Raw genomic sequence first — 16398 nt, 5'->3', positions numbered from 1 at the left:
GGCCGCGCTCGCCGCTGCCTGCGCGCAAACCCCGACCCAGCACCGCGGCGGCGTCCCCGTAGCAGCCCAATCCGGGTCGGGCTGAGGAGACACAGCGGCCGCGGCCCCTACCGGGGGAGCCGGCAGCAGCCCCCACAGCGGGCCGCCCGCCGCCGCCTCTCCCAGCAGCCCCCGCGGCGGCCGGGGGACCTCGAGGCGCGGCGCCATGCCGAAATCCAGGCGGGACCGCAAGGGTGAGCTCCCCCCTCCCGGCCCCGGCCGTTTCCTCCCCCGTTCTTCAGCTTAACGCTCGCTCCGCTCCCCGCAGTGTCCCTGACGCGGACGCCCAGGAAGGGGCTGGAGGCCAAGCAGGCGCTGATAGCCGAGGTGAGCCCGGGCCCGGCGCGGCGGCCGCGCTTCTCTCCCCCCCCCCGCTCCCCGGTCCCCTCCCCGCTGACGGCTCTCTCACAGCTGCGGAAATGCGCGGACACCTACAAGCACATCTTCGTCTTCTCCGTCGCCAACATGAGGAACAGCAAGCTGAAGGACGTCCGGAACGCCTGGAAGCACAGCCGGTGAGCCGCCGGCCCCGGGGCGGGGAAGGGGCGATTGAGGTTTAAGGCGCTTCCCTCTCCCTCACCTCCTCTCGCCGCAGGATCTTCTTCGGGAAGAACAAAGTCATGATGGTGGCGCTGGGGCGGGAGCCGAGCAGCGAGTACAAGGAGAACTTGCACCAGGTGGGTGCTGAGGGCAGCGGGGGATGCTTGCCAGGGCCTCCCAAAGCCGCGTCTGGCTTGGGCTGGCCGCGGAACAGAACAACCCCCTCTTGGGTTCGCTTGGTTCCCCTTCCTGCACGTATCGTGTGCTGTTTAATCTGCCCCTGCACACAGATGTGCAAAAGGGGTGCAGAATAATCAAGAGTGAGTATTAGAAATGGTTCTAGGGTCTGGTTCACGGCTTATCCCGACATACGGGACCGAACTCTAGAAAACAATGGCCAGGATGTTGCCTCAGCCCCCCCACGGCTTATTTCTTCCAGGTCAGCAAGCACCTAAGGGGGGAGGTTGGTCTCCTCTTCACCAACCGCACCAAAGAGGAGGTGGATGAGTAAGTATGCGTGTGACCGAGTTCATGTCATGGCCATAACTCTGAAATGCAGAACGGCCTCTTTCTCATCTCCCTGACTACCTCACTTACTGCCGCTCTGATTTATGCTACCTTGAGTAGCAGCGCTGGTTCTTTCGGTATTCCCAGCAGTGGAGAGCAGTGCAAAGCCCGCAGTTAAGCGCTGCCTTCCTCTGCTCCCTACGAAAACAAACAAAAAAAACCTGGAGCAATCTGCCCAGGGAGCGTTTCTGTAGCTCAAGCTCTCGTTATCCATCTGTCTCAGCTGGTTTTCCAAGTTCAGGGAGGTGGACTTCGCACGAGCAGGGAACAAGGCAACTTACACCGTCACGCTCGACACAGGGCCCTTGGAGCAATTTCCGCACTCTATGGAGCCTCAGTTACGGCAGCTGGGATTGCCAACAGCTTTAAAGAAAGGTACGTGAGGCGGCTGCCTCAGTTTTGGTCTGCAAAGTCTGTGCAGACAGTGTTTTAAGGAGAATATTACAGAGTCAAGTGTAATGAGAACTGAGTGTTGGAGATAATCTGGTGGACACCTTTCTCCTTGTACAGGTGGTGCTCAGGGTTTGCTTTTTTTTATTCCTCTTGCACTATCCTTCCCAAACTGAAGTCACGGGACCAGGGAACCAACTGACTTTCTGCCAGCCTTTTTTCAGTGCAAACAGCTGGGCCTAGCCTACAGCCAGCACACTGGCATCCAATTCAGAAGCCAGATACATTTTGTTTGTTTTTAGGCTATTTCAAGAGCTTTTGTTCCCGCAGGGGTGGTGACGTTACTTTCAGATTATGAAGTCTGCAAAGAAGGGGACGTTCTGACCCCTGAACAAGCCCGTATCCTGGTGAGTACCGTGACAGAGCGCCTGCACAAGCCAGTATTTCCTCTGAGTTTCTGCAGAGACAGAATCATGAATTGTTCAGTTAAATTCTGCTCATGGGTCTCAGTTTTCAGACCAAGGTGGGCAGTCCTTGGCATCAGTCAGGGCGGTGCAATGAGTACCCTAATGGGGGTGCCAAAACTCCGCTTCGCCTCTGCAGCGATAAAGCTGAAGACCAGGGTTTAACGGCCAGGTTGAAAAACCAGTAATCAAAGATGTGTTGGAGGCAAAGGCGGTTGTTCAGTAGGTGCTACTTCAGTGTCCCTTAAATACAAGCCAGCAAGGAAATGGGCAGCACCAACTCTTGCCTGCTAGGGAAATTCAGTTCCACATAATATTTCTCAAACCCAGCTTATATGGTACCTGTATTGCTTAACTGGCCACAGAGACAGCAGCGCAGAATGACACGTTTGTGCTCTATCCTAGAAACTCTTTGGCTACGAGATGGCAGAGTTTAAAGTGACCATCAAATTTCTGTGGAACTCCGAGACAGGAGAATTCCAGAAGCTTGTGGGAGACTCGGAGGAGGAAGAAGACGAAGAGGAAGAAGACAATGACATCTGTGAGGACTAGCAGCAGTCCTTGTGTTTGGATGTTAGACAGATCTGTTTTAGAGATGGAAAGGGGAGGATGTTTTCCTTCCCTGTTCGTGGGGAGAGGATGCATGACTAACTCAAATCTTGTTAAAAGAAGATCTACGCTTTTTTAATATAAGTGTATATAAAACTTCAGATTGTTGTCAGTGCTGTTTGAGTGCTGCTGGGATCCAAGGAAATCCCAAGACTTCTGTTTCATTAGGGTCCATTTTAGCTCTGTAGACAACTTAGGCCAGGTTTATTTCTGTGTGCAGAGTTGAAGATTCTAGCAAATGCCGGAAGCAGGAATTTCCCTATCTACACCAACTACTTAGTAATTCTTGTTTTTGACATAGCACACCTGATACTAGGTAAGATGTCACTGGTTTGGGCTCATCTTCTGATAAGAGCAACTGACACCAGGGAAATAGCCACGTTAAAGCTCCACAACTAAGAGACGGGGAGTGGATTAGGAAAATGCTTTATTCTTTTACATAATTATTTAAGATTCCTTATTAACTGAAAGCAGCACTAGGACCTTCACCCAGTTATGTACTCTATTTTCTCCTATTAACTGCACCTTTAAATCACAGCATGTGCTGTGTAGAGGCAAAGTTCTGTGAGGGGAGAAAGGATAAAGCATGGCCCAACGCACCGAGTGCTGAAGGGGTAGTGTAGGCACAGGACCGTGAATCATACAAAGCTTCATTACTACAGGAACAATCACAACCTGCCATGTCAATCAGAGGGGCAGCACGGGCAAGTACCTCTTGTGCTTCCAGCGACCTGTGCTCCACACTCCTGCTGAGCCGCTCAAGGCACCAACTTTCTTTTCCCTACCCCAGTCTAGCGGAAGTAGTTGGGGCAGTCGTGCGCGGTCAGGTTCCAGGCCTTGTCGAAGGCCTCCACGACAGGCAGGAGCAGGGGCCCCTCTTCGCTGTAGTCAAGGTTCTGCTCTAGCTGCTCCAAGTTGGACATCCCGATGATAACTGCGTCTCCCAGAGAACCCTTGTAAAGCAATTTGAGGGTAAGCAATTCCCCTCAGAAACCTAGCTCACCTCCCAAGGTGAGCCAAGGCCAAACCTTAAACGTTTCTTTCTGATAACGCAGGAACTCCAGGATGTTTACGCAACTGATGCAATGGAGTTCAATTCATGTGAACAAACTCCAAGTTGCCATCTCCAAATCGTGCCCACCCCTCAAGGCTGCCAAATCCCCCTTTATGGGGATGGCAGGGGCCGTTCTGGGAAGATGGGGAATATAAACAGTGATTTGCTAGTCCAAGGAAAAGCCAAGTTATCTCTTCAAGGAGGCTGGCTGGTTGGGAAACCAAGACCAAGGTAACTGGCGCTTAAAATCTCCCCTTTCTTCCAATCCTATGAACACAAGATTATGTGGGGCAACAGCTGACTTGCCCCTACATCCTGATGGGCAGAGACCGCACGGCAATTTTCATTTTGGACCACCACAAACCCACGGGATATTTAGATTAAAAGATAACTGTACGCAGGCATACAGCAAACCAGTGTGTGCTGCAAAAGCTGCCCAATTCAGGTACTGCTGCACAGGCTGCTTGGTTACGGCCAGGTCAAACTCTCACCTGCAGTTTGGAGTGATTGTACAGCCAACGCAAAGCAGCAGAGGTCAGGCTCGGTGGGTTGGAACCATAAGCATCTTTCAGAGCTTTTTCTACTAGGGCAATTCCTTCAAAATTGTGCTTCTTCCAGTACCTGCAAGAAGAGAAATCAATGTTACTGCCCTTACGAATCACAAATCTATGTTCTAAACAAATATGAAAGGCTTTTGGAAGCCTCATACAGCCATCTGTAGCCCCCAAGGACTTCCACAGTCCACCCCTGCAAGTCAGGGGGAAGCTGAGCCTAAAAACCACTCTGAAAAGCTCAGTCATGTGCCACAGCCACATTCGGAAGAAGGAAGCGAGGTGCTCAGCACCGTTACCCCAATCCTGAACAAGGGCAGCATGAAGGCTGCCTGCAGCAGCCCAGAAAGGACACGAGCCTGCACAGAATCACTGCACAAGATTTGGTCAGTTTTGCTTCCTCACAGCAGACTGTAAGGTTGGGATTTTTTGTTTTTTGAAAATGTAGCCACTCCTGTCCCATCTCCCTACTCTCCCACGGGTACAAGACACACCTGTCCCTGTAGGCTTGAGCCCAGTCATTCCCAAAAAATCTTCCAGTGGGTTGGCGTGTGTCTTTATCCTCATACTTGTACTTTCCAGTCAGCAGCCCTCCTGCAAAGGGTCAGCAGCATGTTTAGTGATGGGCTGGCTCTTCTACAGGCCCTATTTCACGTGTTTTTGTCTCAAAATCTCCTTGACCAGCCAGGCATCTCTGACCCGGATGATGCCTTAACAAATTCCTGTGACCGCATACCTATTTTGGGCTCTTTCTCCTTTCCAGTGGTCGCATCCCTCCAGCCCACACCACCCCGCAGCACCCCTCCTTGCCCGCCCCTCCTTGCCCATCCCTCCCCGTACCAGCCAGGGGATTGTAGGCGTAGAACCGCAGTCCGTAGTGTCTCAGGCAAGGGAACAGCTCAGCTTCCACCTGGCGAGTGGTTGCGTTGTACATGCCCTGCACAAAGGTGAAGACGACAACCTCAAACACTAGCTCACGATAGCAGTGATGTACGCAGGATGGCTTCAGGCCACCCAGCACGAATCCTGGCTGGTTAAGTCACGACTTAGATCTGCTTATCAGGTGGCACCTAGGTATCCTTTAGCAGTGACACCAGGTCTGTCTGCCAGCAGCAACCATTTATTTGCAGAGTAATGCACTTCTATCCTTCGTTAGGCTTTTCCCCTCATTTTAATTTCTGCTCATAAACAAAACTGGGCATTCTGGGATCTGTACTCACAGCAGATATGCAATCTGGGAAAATAATTTAGCTTTTTACTCATTCCTGAAAAAAAAAATACATCTGCAGCAGCAAGATTCCTCAAAAGTGCTATTCCCATTAAGTGGTGTGGGAGTGCCCCTACCTATGGATAACAGCTTTATCAATCATGCATTAAAGGATCTCAAACAGCCTTTTCCCCACCCTTCCCTGACAATACTATTATCTCATCCAGAAGAGTGGCTTCAGGTCATACCAGCTGATTAGCTGCCTAGGAACAGACCTACTAAAGGACTGCAAACAATAATGCAGAAATTACTTCAGTTTCACATCACATGACTCATTAACTCCAGAAAAAATAGCACATACTCAGCTTTTTCTGGGAAGTGATCTCACTCAACTTGCTCATCATGCGTGTCCTGAAAGGACTTTCCAGCCTAACTGCAGCAGCTTCCTTTTTGTGTTTATATCTGGCACACTGGGAGCCAGTCTCAGACTTGGGGCTCCTAGCCCCTGCATCAGGGCGACTGACCATTGCTGTCTGCTGTTATGACACAACCATGTGTGCGTTGTTTTGGTCTGAAGCCTCAGATTCTTTCAGTTCAGTTTGCCTCAGCCTCCACAAAAGATCTGCTGGACCATGGAAGGTCCACATTCCTCACCTGGTACACAGTTGGCATCAGCCAGTTGTTGTATTTGCAGATGGTGCAGATTTCTGCGACCTCCCATGCTGCATAGTTTGATAGTCCGAGTTCTTTAAACTTTCCCTGTAGAGGAATAAAAGGGTATACAAAGCCAGGCTTTAAAGGTGTGTTTCTAAACAGTGCAAGATGTGTATGGTGAAAGGGACAGTCACTGAAATTTAGTCCAGAGTTCTCTGCTCATCCCTGTCCAGCTTTTCCAGATGATTATGAATTTTAAGACCTAACAAAAACACTTCCCCTATTTTACATTCGTTTTGAATTCATACTTCCTGATTTCAGTGGCACTATTAGATTACTGCCGTTCAGCGATTCTTCACCCACTACCAAAACTAATCTTAACCTAGTCTGTTAACGCAGCTGAAAGCAAAGTTCACAAATTCTAACGTTTCCAAGTACTCTTGAGAACAAAGTGCACCACGCGAACCACGTGAATGTGCAAGAGTGCCAGTTGTCTGGCTTCCCCCTGCTCTTCTGGGTTCCCTCCTCCTAGCACTGTGCAAACCCCGCGCTGCAGAGGAGCGCAGCGAGCAGCCTGCTTTAAAGAGGTGGCAGGAGGGAATCAAGAGACGGTCCAGGACTGGACTCCCCACTTTACTTCTTTGTGCAGCTCGTTGCAGGCACGCAGCGTGTCCTCCACCGGAGTCCCATGGTCGGGGGCGTGGAGGTAGAAGAGCTCCACGCTCGTCCTCTTCAGCCTCCGCAGGGACTCGTCCAGCTGCGATCGCACGCTCTCGGGCTTCAGCGTCTTCCCGTCCCAGGGATTGGCCTTGGTGGCGACTTCCACTGGCAGAGAGGGAACGAGCGACGATGAGCAAGGGCCCTTCGGGAAGGGAACGGGGAAGCGGGGGGCCACAACCCGAGCGGGCTCGGGGCGCCCAGGGGACGGCCCCTTCTCCTCAGGGCCGGGGGTCGCGCACAGACCCCTTCCCCTCAGGCCCCTGCGGGCCGCCTCCCCCCGCACCGCCCCCCCCCGCCCGTTACCCGAGTGCTCGCCGGCGGCCAGCAGCGAGCCCAGGATGCGCTCGGACTCGCCGCCCGCGTACATGTGGGCGGTGTCCAGCAGGCGGTGGCCCCGCCGCACGAAGGCGCCCAGCAGCGCGGCGCTCGCCTCAGGCGCCGCCCGCCGCCCCAGCTCCATGGCGCCCAGCACCACGCCGGGCCTCGCGCCCCCCGCCGCCATCGCTGCCGCCGCCACTGCGCAGGCGCGGGCAGGGGGGGAGCCTCCGCGCTCGCTGCTCGCCCCGCCCGGGGCGGGGCGGGGAGGGGCGGGGGGGAGCCGTGCGCCGCAGCTGGGCCCGCGGGACGGAGGTGCCGGGCTGAGAGAAACTAAAAATAACAAAAACAAATCAAAACAGAAGGTTTGGGGAAGAAAAGCGGCACTTCTTCGCCAGGCGAGAGATTTGGAAGGAAAGGCAGGCCTCCGGAAAGAAAAAAAAAAAAAAAAAAGCAGAGCTTCGCCCCCAGGAAAGAAAACAAACAGCAAACTTCTAAAAAGCAGCAGATTTCCCCCCAAAAAGTACCTCACACCCGAAAAAAAAAAAGCAGCAGAACGCCGCCAGCGAGCGAGGTAAAGCCGGTGCCGTGCGGGGGCGGGTGGCGGGGGTTTGCCTTCTCCTTCGGGGGGGACCTGATCGCTCCCTCCAGGTACCTCAAAGGAGGCTGTAGCGAGGCGGCGCTGGTCTGCTCTCCCATGTGCCTGCTGACAGGACGAGGGGGAATGGGCTAAAGTTGCGCCACACGAGGTTTAGGTTGGATATTAGAAAGAACTTCTTTACCGAAAGGGTTGTGAGGCATTGGGATGGGCTGCCCAGGGAAGTGGTGGAGTCACCGTCCCTGGAGGTCTTTAAAAGACGTTCAGATGTAGAGCTTGGTGATGTGGTTTAGTGGAGGACTTGGTAGCGTTAGGTCAGAGGTTGGACTGGGTGATCTTGGAGGTCTCTTCCAACCTAGATGATGCTGGGATTCTGTGACCGCTCAGGGTGCCGCTGGCCGCTTGCTCCCCACACGGCAAGCAGGCTTCGAGCTGCTGCCAGCACGGCTCCCCTGGCTCCACCCCTCACCTCTCGCCCTGCGTCCCCTCAGGAGCATCTCCGCTGCTGCCCGCCATGGCCTCGTGGCGTGGAAACGGCTCCGAGTGCCCCAACGGCTCCCGCTGGGTGCTCGAGGTGTTCGCCGAGTGCGCCCAGGATGGCCGCGACGTCGCCAGCGTGGTGCTGGGGCTGGTCTCCATCTGCTGCTTTGCCGCCGCATCGTTCCCGTGAGTACCGCGCCGGCCTCCTTGGAGAGAACCAGATTTTCTGCCCGACTCGGAGACGTTGGGTTTCACACCCGGAGGGAGCAGCCCCAGAGCATGGGGTGGGTCCCAGGTGGCATCGAAGTGGTTGGAGCTGACGGTTTGTGTCCCCTCTGCAGGCAGTTCTACCAAGCCTGCAAGACGGGCATCATGGACCGGGCCCTCTCCTTGTACTTCCTACTGGGATGGCTGGGAGGGGACCTCCTGAACCTCATCGGTTCCTTCTTGGCGAACCAGCTGCCCCTGCAGGTACCCCTAGGCCTGTGCATCTCTCCCTTTCCCCAGGGATGGGATCTGGGGGAATCCTTTCCCTGGGACCACCAGCTCACGCCTCTCCCCACAGGTCTACACGGCCGTGTACTACGTGCTGGCAGACCTGGTCATGCTGTCTCTGTACTGCTACTACAAAGCTAAGAACCAGGGCCGAGGATGTGAGTTTTGGCTGAAGCATGGCGGGACGGTGCTTACAGCTGCTTGGTCGCTGCTGCCTGGCTGAGGGAGGGTGCGTGGGGTAGAGGGACCCTGGAGAGGCGTAGATGTGGTGTCTGTTAGATGCCCCTTGTTGATTGCTGCCTTTTGTCACAGATGACCTGCCACCCATGAAAGCCACCTATTTATTTCTAAAGCAGCATTTTGCTGAGAGCAAACAGTACTGGCGCGGCCGTGGGCTGTGCTGGCCCTGCCAGCCATCGGGGAGGTGCACGGAGCATGGGTTGAAAATAAACCCCTCGTGAGTCGGGGGAGTGCAGAAAGCAGTGACACGGTGACCCCGTGCCGGGGCTGGAAACCACAGCCAGGTCCGCTGAACCACAGGGGAAGGGGCACTGTCCTCTGGCTGTGGTGGCGCTGCCGGCTGTTTTGGGGTCCCAGCCCTTCTTGCAGGTAGTGACAGCCTTGGCAGGGTGGAGAAGAACTTCTTCCCTGCTCAAAGGGAATAAAGGGAGGGAAGGGAACCTGAACAGGGCGCTGCAGGTCTTGTGAGGCTTAAATGGCAAGAGAACCTGATTTTTAGCGTGGCAGCTTTCTGTGAACTACAAACAGGAATCCCTGGACATTATTTAACTTATTAAAGCACTTTAAATTTATTAAACCAGTTGATGGAAAGCTCATCAACGATATAGTTATGTTAATGCTAGAGAACTTATTTACAGAATATTATGTAAAGAGGGCCTGTCTTACCCCTGTCCCTTACTAGGGTGGGCGGCATGGTGGAGCCAGGTTGTGCAGAATGAGCGGCAGATTTAAGGATCTTAAAAAGCTTTAAGCCCTTTAAAAAGGGCTGGGTCTGGCAGGGAGTTGAACAAGCACTGCTGTGAGTTAAGAGTGTGACAAGCTTCAAGACAGGGAGGTGATTTCTAGAGAGTTCAGGGCTTTTTTAAAACTTGATCGTTCTGGGTCTACCGAGATAGGAGCAGTTTCCTCCCTGATAACTTACAAATTGCCCTTATCACTGTGAGATAAGAATCCCATGCGAGCTGTTGTCTGGTACTGACTCTGCAGCCACAGATGAAGACAGGAGAGCTTGGGCTTTTATCCCCCACCCCCACCCCGGGTTCATCTGAGGGTAGCAGACCCTGCAGAAGGGCTGCCAGGGTGGAGGAGCCCGCCCTAAATGTTTTCTGCTTGCTTCCCCGCAGTCGTGGCTCCCATCAACGTGGCCTGCCTCTTCTGCCTCCTGGGAGCGGCCTCGACCCTCCCCTTGCTGGGCAGGGCACCAGGCCTGGCCTCCGACTCCGCAGCCTTCAGAGGGAGGTCTCTGCTCTCTGCTGGCCCGGAGGAGCCTGAGTCCAAGGTGAGGCGGTTCCTCAGGCCAGGGAGGAAGGAAGGGGAGCCCTGAGGGCTGGGGGCCTCGCTCAGAGCCTGCCTTGCCTTGCAGCCCTTCACCAGGAGCGAGATCATCGGCTTCGCCATCGGCTCTGTCTCCTCCGTGCTGTACCTCTGCTCCCGTCTCCCCCAGATCTACACCAATGTAAGCAAGGGCTGGGCAGGATGCAGCCAGCCCCAGGATCTCAGCCCGAAAGGGGCAGTGGGATTTTTAGTTCCTCTTTGCTTGGCGTGTGCAGCTCCCTTGCCTCTCACCATGTCACGAGGGATTATCTTTCTGTATTTACGCTCTGCAGCCTGATTAACTTTTCTCCTCTCCCTTGAACGCAGCAATACTTGCAACATGGTCTTTCGTTTTTTTTTTCTTCATTTACAAGCGAAAGGGGAACTAAAAGGCACTCAGCAGTGCCTCAGCGCCCTTCTTCTCTCTTCCCAGGGGAGGGCGATTAATGCCACTGCGGTGGGGAGATTTCAGAGCTGCACCCAAGCTCCTCTCCCCGTCCCCATGTAACATGGCTTCTCCTTCCAGTACCAGAGGAAATCCACCGCTGGCGTCTCCTACTCCCTCTTCGCCCTGGTGATGCTGGGGAACTTGCTGTACGGCGCCAGCGTGCTGCTGAAGAACCCCGAGCCAGGGCAAGGTGAAGGGGACTATGTCCTGCACCACCTGCCCTGGCTCATCGGCAGCCTGGGCGTCCTCTCCCTGGACGTGGTCGTATCCTTTCTCCTCCCGTGGTTTTCTTCGGAACGGCGACACAGGGCTTTTCCGGGATTGGGCAGAAGTGGGTGGTGGTGGTGCTTTAAGGCTGTTCTTTCCTCCCTTGTGTTCTGGTGACTAATTCAGCCTTGCGACAGCAGAGTGCTTCAGACCAATTTGTCCCTTTACCCACATCAAGGCCTCCCCATGCTTCCTCTTGTGGTGCAAACAGCCTTTTGGGGCTGGTCATGCAGCTCCTTGCCTTCGTGTGATGAGCCTTAACGTCTTCTCAGATCTCTTTCCAGTTCCTTGCTTATCGCGGAGGGCAGCCAGGTACTGGTGAAGAGAGGGATGCTCTTCTCGGCGAGCAGGGTGACGGCTTGGACAGCTGACAAAGGAGCGTGGCCCAGCGCCAGAGCAGCAAGGTGCTGGTGAGGAAGCTGGCCTTGAAGCCGGGCAAACCAGGCTCTCGATCCCATCTTCTTCTCTGGGTGGCACTTGAGAGAAGAGGGCGCGAGCCAGCGAGTGATTTGTGCTGCTAAAACATGTATGCCTAGGCAGGTGGCACAGGATGCTGCTGTGAGTCCTCGTGCCACTTAGATACCAATGATGCTACCGGGATAAATGGAAAAGCTTTCGATACCTCGGAAGGTCACCCTTCCCTGCTCTGAGCTCCACAGCTGACCTCGGTCACTTCTGCTTTCTGTACCTCAGCGGTGATGTGGAGATTGCACGTTGCAGGCAGAAGCGATGACGAGAGCCAGAGGAGCTGCGGGGAGGGCACAGAGATGACTGACCCGCCACAACTGCCGGCACCGCATGCCTCTGGGGGGGTGGGCGGGTCTCACGTCCCTGCCCCTGAACTTCTGGAAGGCAGGGCAGTGACTGGAACCCATCTGGAACAAAGGGAAGGTGCAGGGCAACCGAAGTGTTTCAGTTCACACGCAGGTATTTTAATTAGCATGGCTCTGACTTCTATAAACAAGTCCTTGCCCCACGCGCCTCCTTTGTTTTTATTTTGTTGGTTCATCTGTTAGTTCCTGACTCTTCATTGTTCTCAATAGTTCTCTGAAATGCTCGGACTTTTCATCTTTCACCTGACCTACATTTTATTGGCATGGGCTTTTGGGGGAAGGTGGTCCATCTTCCTGACGGAGGCAAGATGAGAAAAGAGGCTGCAGTTACCTGGAGCCTTCACAGGGAGGCCGGGAGGAGGTGAAGCATCGCGGACCTGGGAGCACTCCCTGGCTGCGTGCTCGGATGTGCAAAGTCGTGCTGTAGGAGCGAGGCGATGGCTGCAGGAAGCCCAGTGACAAGGTGCTGCCTTTCCACTTGCCCCGGTCCCGTAGCCACCAGGTGGCTGTCTCAGCCCGCACTCGGCCAGGCGCTCCAGCGTTACTGCAGATGTGACTGCAGGGCCTTTAAAGGAAAGCTATCGCAGCTTGTCCTCCTAGAAATTAGCTCCTTTTAATTTCCCTTTCTTACCGCTCCAGTTTTCCTAATATCCAGCACTTCCCAGCTGCCTACCCATGCAGCACCCCTACTTTCTGCCTGTTTTTTCGCTAATTTTTATCATTAACTTACGGTGCCTCAGCAAGCCCCGTGATGCTCATCCTTCCTTGTCCTCCCAGAGGAAGTCGCACTCCTGCTCCCACCGCACGCTCTTCCTGCTCCCTCTGCAGGCCCCTGAGCCGGCCAAGCCGCAGCCCCCAGTCTGCACAGTTTAGCCTGGATCCTACATGAAATGGGAATCAAAATACCAAATGCCTCGAGGACTGCAACAGCATGTTGGTTAAAACCAAAATGGCTTGTGTGGGGCTTACCCCTTTGTTCTCCGAAAGCAAAATGTTTTTCAGACTCCTCGACCTTTCTGGACAGAGCTGGTGAGTTTTCTCACTCCCTTCCTTCGCAGTTTTCCCTTCTGGGCTCACAGGAGCTGGGGCTGTTTGCCTCTTCCCAGTTCTCCCTCCAGCAGCATTTGCTCTGCCTTCTTTCTCTAGGAATTGCAAGGGAACAATTTGGGTCTGGCCAAGGCAACTTAAGGCAAACCATGAAGATTCCCAGCGAGATAGAAAGCGCAGCTTTGTTAGATTTCAATACTCGTTTATTACAGCTGAAGACCCTGAGGCTTCGTTTTGGTAAAGGAAGATTTTTTTTTTTTTTCTTTTTTCTATGCAGCTCACTTTTGCTAGCTCATGCCCTGAAGTTGGCAGACAGCACAGTTGTTTTCTTAGGAGGTGAATTTACCATGTTGACCAGGGATAGGCTCGGGCTGGCAGTGGGATAGGCTTGGGTTTGGCACACGTTCACTGTAGAAACGAAGGGCTGTGTCTGCTGGTCCCCTTGCTAGGTTAACAGCCACCTGCCAGTTAGCAACGTTTGTCTTAAAGCCAGAAAAAAATGCTATGTAAGGAGGTTAAAATAATATATATATAAATTTAATTTGTTCCCAAAGTGTATCCAGCGCACAGGTACGTGTGGCATTGATTTACTGTTTTGGGGACGATGGGAGTGGGCAAACACAGCTCTGCATTTGGCAGCCTGAGTTTCTGTGCTAGCAACCATCCAGTTGGTGGTGTATGGAAAGTCACAGTGCAGAGACCTGAAAGGCTCTTGCTGAGGTTATCCCTCGGAGACTACAGCGCAGCCCTATTTTCAAGAGACACCCCACTTTCACATTTTGCGAAGAGGTGAGTGTTAAAACAGAAACGGCACGGACACAAAACAACTTGTCCCAAAGCGGATACGTAACGCGGTAGCAGGCTTGGGATTGCAGAAGCCAAGCTGAAGCTGGAGGTACCCAAGCTGTAAGGTTACGGTGCTTTGAGAACAGGAAGAGGAATAAACTACTGCTGGTGCGCTTGTGCCTCCCTGCAGCTCAAACCGGTTTGTGAAAAGGGCACAGCCCTGCACAGGGGCCATCAGGGTGTTTGTACCCGCACAAACCTATATGCTTAATTCATCCGGGACCGGACGCTGCTTCATTTTTGGCTTGTGTGCAGAGATGGCTTTGGAGAAGGAAAACAAACTCCCCCAAAGCAGTACATGCATGTGCCTGCTGCAATTAGGAACAGCAGAGAACTGCACGTTTCCCCCACCCCGGGTTAACATGCTGTTTTTCAAGCTTCAAGAGTTCCCACAGGCTTATCTCCAACTTCAAAAAACAAAAAGCCCTGCTCCCTACAGCAGAACCAAGAGGCAACAGCAGCAGAACCTCAACACGTGCTCCTCGGGGCTCCTGGCTTTGAGGCAAGCATCTGCATGCTTCTTCCCTCGAGTCTGGCTCCCAGATGAGCCGTACCAGAGGCCCCTGGGCAAATGATAAAGCACAGGTCCGTAATCACCTGCAGATGGCTGGATGCTAAAAGAGGTCATATTAGGGAAGGAAAATTAGAGCAAGTTAATCAATATTAATGCCAACGGGCTCAACTTGCATCCACAGGGGTTCAGCCAAAGACTCGTTCCTGAGGTTGCGTACAGGTGCTCGCGTTCCCCACTCACCAGCACCACGATCAAAGCACGCAGCAAACCTGAAACCATGCAAGATGCCTGCCTCCGCCCGAGGGCTTTAGCAGAGGGGGAACGTGGGCATGAGGTTCACAAATTACACAGGGACTAAGCACAGAGGTAGCTTTTTGGGAACATCAGCAGATAGAACCTTTCCCCTAAAATTGCCAAGCACTGCTGAAACACGCTCCTCTGCCCACAGAAGTGCTTTAGCAAACAGGCACCCTCCCACATTTTTCCACCACACACAAAGCCTCCCTAATCCTTCCCTAAATACATCTGTTCCACGTTTGCTGGACGCCTGCAGTGCCAGTCCCAGCACGCAATGGGATACCAACTTCCACGCCAATCCCAGCACTGAGAAAGTACAGCAAAAGCAACAGCTGCCCACCGCTGCCTGTGCAAAGAGCAGTGGTACAGCAAATCCTGCTTAGAACAAGCAAGTTTCAGCTGATATGTATGCGGGGGGGGGAAGCTTTATTTGCTTTCTATGGCTATACACTGCAGCAGCTGTTTGGATTACTGATGAGTTCATCACACGCCTTTGTTCTCCAGTACACGCCTACCTCCAGACTGCGTGATTGCTTCCAGTTGTTACAAAGGAAAGAGTTTACAGCATTTCAGTCACAGAACCCCACGTAATGCAGCAGGAGGGAAAGAGAAATAAGGAGGACACCAACTGCACACACCGCTTCCTGGGATTTTTTTTTTTAATTTTATTTTTATAATTATTTTTTATTTTTTAGTATGGAGGCTCAAGTATCAGATGTAGATTCAATTTAAGCTTTACAAAAAAAAAAATCAAAACAAAAACTCCTTTTGCATTCCATAAAAATTGACAGAAAAGCGCCTTGGAACCAGGCTATAGAAGAGCAGAACTCTCAGCAGGTCTCCTAATCAATGTCTCCTTGCAAATCTGGTTTAGTCAGTATAGTACAACACCAAGGAACACCCTCTCTTACCTCCCTCCCACCAGCCATGCCCTGTGCCCAGCCCCCAAACATACGTGGAATAGATTTTTTTTCCAGTTCTTCCTCTTTCACACACCACAGTATTTAATAAATTTTTGTTTTACATTTTTTACACCAATGTAACAAAAGGCAGGAGGGGGGGGGAGGAAAAGACAAACAATGATCCGTGTGTATGCATATAAATGGGGGAGGGTTGAAGAGAGAAAAAAAATACATGGACTTCTACAGAAACATAGCCTAAGGTCTCAATAGTAAAATGGGGTGCAAAGTAGGCCTCAGAGACTGAAAAAGTTTGTACAGCTTTATTCATGGGGAGAAGATGGCGTTGCATGAATAGTATTGAATGCAAACTGTGATGTGACGTAACAGAAAAGGTCAGGGGAATGAGTTTTCTAAGAAAGGAATCTAACGAGTGCATGGCATGTCTTGTTAGCATGAAGAGTACTTTAACTTTGCTGCTTTCTCTTTAAAGCCTCCACCAGGTCGTTTTTAAGAGCTTCTTGTTTTGATTTGTCTGCAAAAGTCTGCACAGACCTGTGGGGAAGAAGTAAAAACACAAGTCAGAGGCAACGCGTTCGAAAGGAGGTGTTTTTAACAGTTCTTCTGGCATGGGAGACAATAGCAGAAGCACCTCAACCCAGACTTAGAGGAAATAAAACAACTTGCCTGTTTTAATACAGAAAACAGAAGGCAAAGTGAACACTTCAGTGATTATATCAAAGCAAAGTTAAGTCTAGCAAGGACTGCACCAAAAGACACGTTTCCCCAGAAGTTCCGCCCAGCCTCCAGTTGCTGGAGGGAGAATCCCTTTTTTTTTTTTTTTAATGTTACAGATTGGAAAAATCCCAGTATACCATCAGCAAAAGATGTTAGCGCTCTCACTCTCAGAAGGACCGCACCAGGAAGGTAGAGAAGTCCAGCCTCTACCAACGAATGTGAAAAGGGCCCAGCTGTCGGAGCTCCTGAGCTTTTTTGCAGACTGATCACCC

General features: G+C 52.6%; 4 protein-coding genes across 5 annotated transcripts in view; 2 read left to right on the top strand and 2 right to left on the bottom strand.

The window, feature by feature from the left end:
• The first annotated feature begins 155 nt into the window (after window positions 1–155).
• MRTO4 (MRT4 homolog, ribosome maturation factor) lies at window positions 156–2707 on the top strand. The gene is made up of 8 exons (XM_040533988.1): window positions 156–233; window positions 308–366; window positions 451–554; window positions 635–716; window positions 1019–1086; window positions 1370–1521; window positions 1867–1943; window positions 2406–2707. Exons 1-8 carry the CDS (start codon window positions 206–208, stop codon window positions 2550–2552), a joined length of 717 nt encoding a protein of 238 aa, XP_040389922.1. The 5' UTR covers window positions 156–205; the 3' UTR covers window positions 2553–2707.
• Window positions 2708–3019: 312 nt separating this feature from the next.
• Window positions 3020–7330, bottom strand: AKR7A2 (aldo-keto reductase family 7 member A2). The gene is made up of 7 exons (XM_040533979.1): window positions 7099–7330; window positions 6713–6900; window positions 6076–6180; window positions 5055–5151; window positions 4709–4808; window positions 4155–4284; window positions 3020–3562 (listed from the first exon to the last, which is right to left on the bottom strand). The coding sequence occupies exons 1-7, from the start codon at window positions 7295–7297 to the stop codon at window positions 3401–3403; spliced, it is 981 nt and encodes a 326-aa protein (XP_040389913.1). The 5' UTR covers window positions 7298–7330; the 3' UTR covers window positions 3020–3400.
• Window positions 7331–7559: 229 nt separating this feature from the next.
• On the top strand, window positions 7560–15611 carry SLC66A1 (solute carrier family 66 member 1). The gene is made up of 8 exons (XM_040533984.1): window positions 7560–7684; window positions 8200–8374; window positions 8530–8659; window positions 8754–8841; window positions 10048–10202; window positions 10287–10379; window positions 10764–10949; window positions 11225–15611. The coding sequence occupies exons 2-8, from the start codon at window positions 8223–8225 to the stop codon at window positions 11321–11323; spliced, it is 903 nt and encodes a 300-aa protein (XP_040389918.1). The 5' UTR covers window positions 7560–7684; window positions 8200–8222; the 3' UTR covers window positions 11324–15611.
• Window positions 15612–15697: 86 nt separating this feature from the next.
• Window positions 15698–16398, bottom strand: part of CAPZB (capping actin protein of muscle Z-line subunit beta) — a 63464-nt gene continuing 62763 nt past the window's right edge. For both annotated transcript variants that reach the window (XM_040533986.1, XM_040533985.1), the window contains one exon: window positions 15698–15943. In XM_040533986.1, coding sequence (XP_040389920.1) covers window positions 15856–15943 — 88 coding nt within the window. In that variant the 3' untranslated portion in view covers window positions 15698–15855. The remainder of the gene's footprint in view (window positions 15944–16398) is intronic.

Source organism: Cygnus olor, chromosome 21 (genome assembly GCF_009769625.2).
Source record: "Cygnus olor isolate bCygOlo1 chromosome 21, bCygOlo1.pri.v2, whole genome shotgun sequence".
In the NCBI taxonomy this organism is placed as follows: Eukaryota; Metazoa; Chordata; class Aves; order Anseriformes; family Anatidae; genus Cygnus; species Cygnus olor.
The sequence above is the reverse complement of the archived record's forward strand: the minus strand, read 5'-3'. Positions and strand labels throughout refer to the sequence as shown.

Bases quoted from the DNA above. Each gene is read 5' to 3' on its own strand.
- MRTO4 (XM_040533988.1), top strand. From the start codon at position 206: ATGCCGAAATCCAGGCGGGACCGCAAGG. The intron at 1,087-1,369 runs GTAAGTATGCGT...CATCTGTCTCAG, and splicing joins ACCAAAGAGGAGGTGGATGA to CTGGTTTTCCAAGTTCAGGG. The intron at 1,522-1,866 runs GTACGTGAGGCG...TTGTTCCCGCAG, and splicing joins GCCAACAGCTTTAAAGAAAG to GGGTGGTGACGTTACTTTCA.
- AKR7A2 (XM_040533979.1), bottom strand. From the start codon at position 7,297: ATGGCGGCGGGGGGCGCGAGGCCCGGCGTGGTGCTGGGCGCCATGGAG. The intron at 6,901-7,098 runs GTAACGGGCGGG...CCTCTCTGCCAG, and splicing joins GGCCGCCGGCGAGCACTCGG to TGGAAGTCGCCACCAAGGCC. The intron at 3,563-4,154 runs GTGAGAGTTTGA...TTGCTTTACAAG, and splicing joins ACAATCACTCCAAACTGCAG to GGTTCTCTGGGAGACGCAGT.
- SLC66A1 (XM_040533984.1), top strand. From the start codon at position 8,223: ATGGCCTCGTGGCGTGGAAACGGCTCCGAGTGCCCCAACGGCTCCCGC. The intron at 8,375-8,529 runs GTGAGTACCGCG...TCCCCTCTGCAG, and splicing joins TTTGCCGCCGCATCGTTCCC to GCAGTTCTACCAAGCCTGCA. The intron at 8,842-10,047 runs GTGAGTTTTGGC...GCTTCCCCGCAG, and splicing joins TAAGAACCAGGGCCGAGGAT to TCGTGGCTCCCATCAACGTG.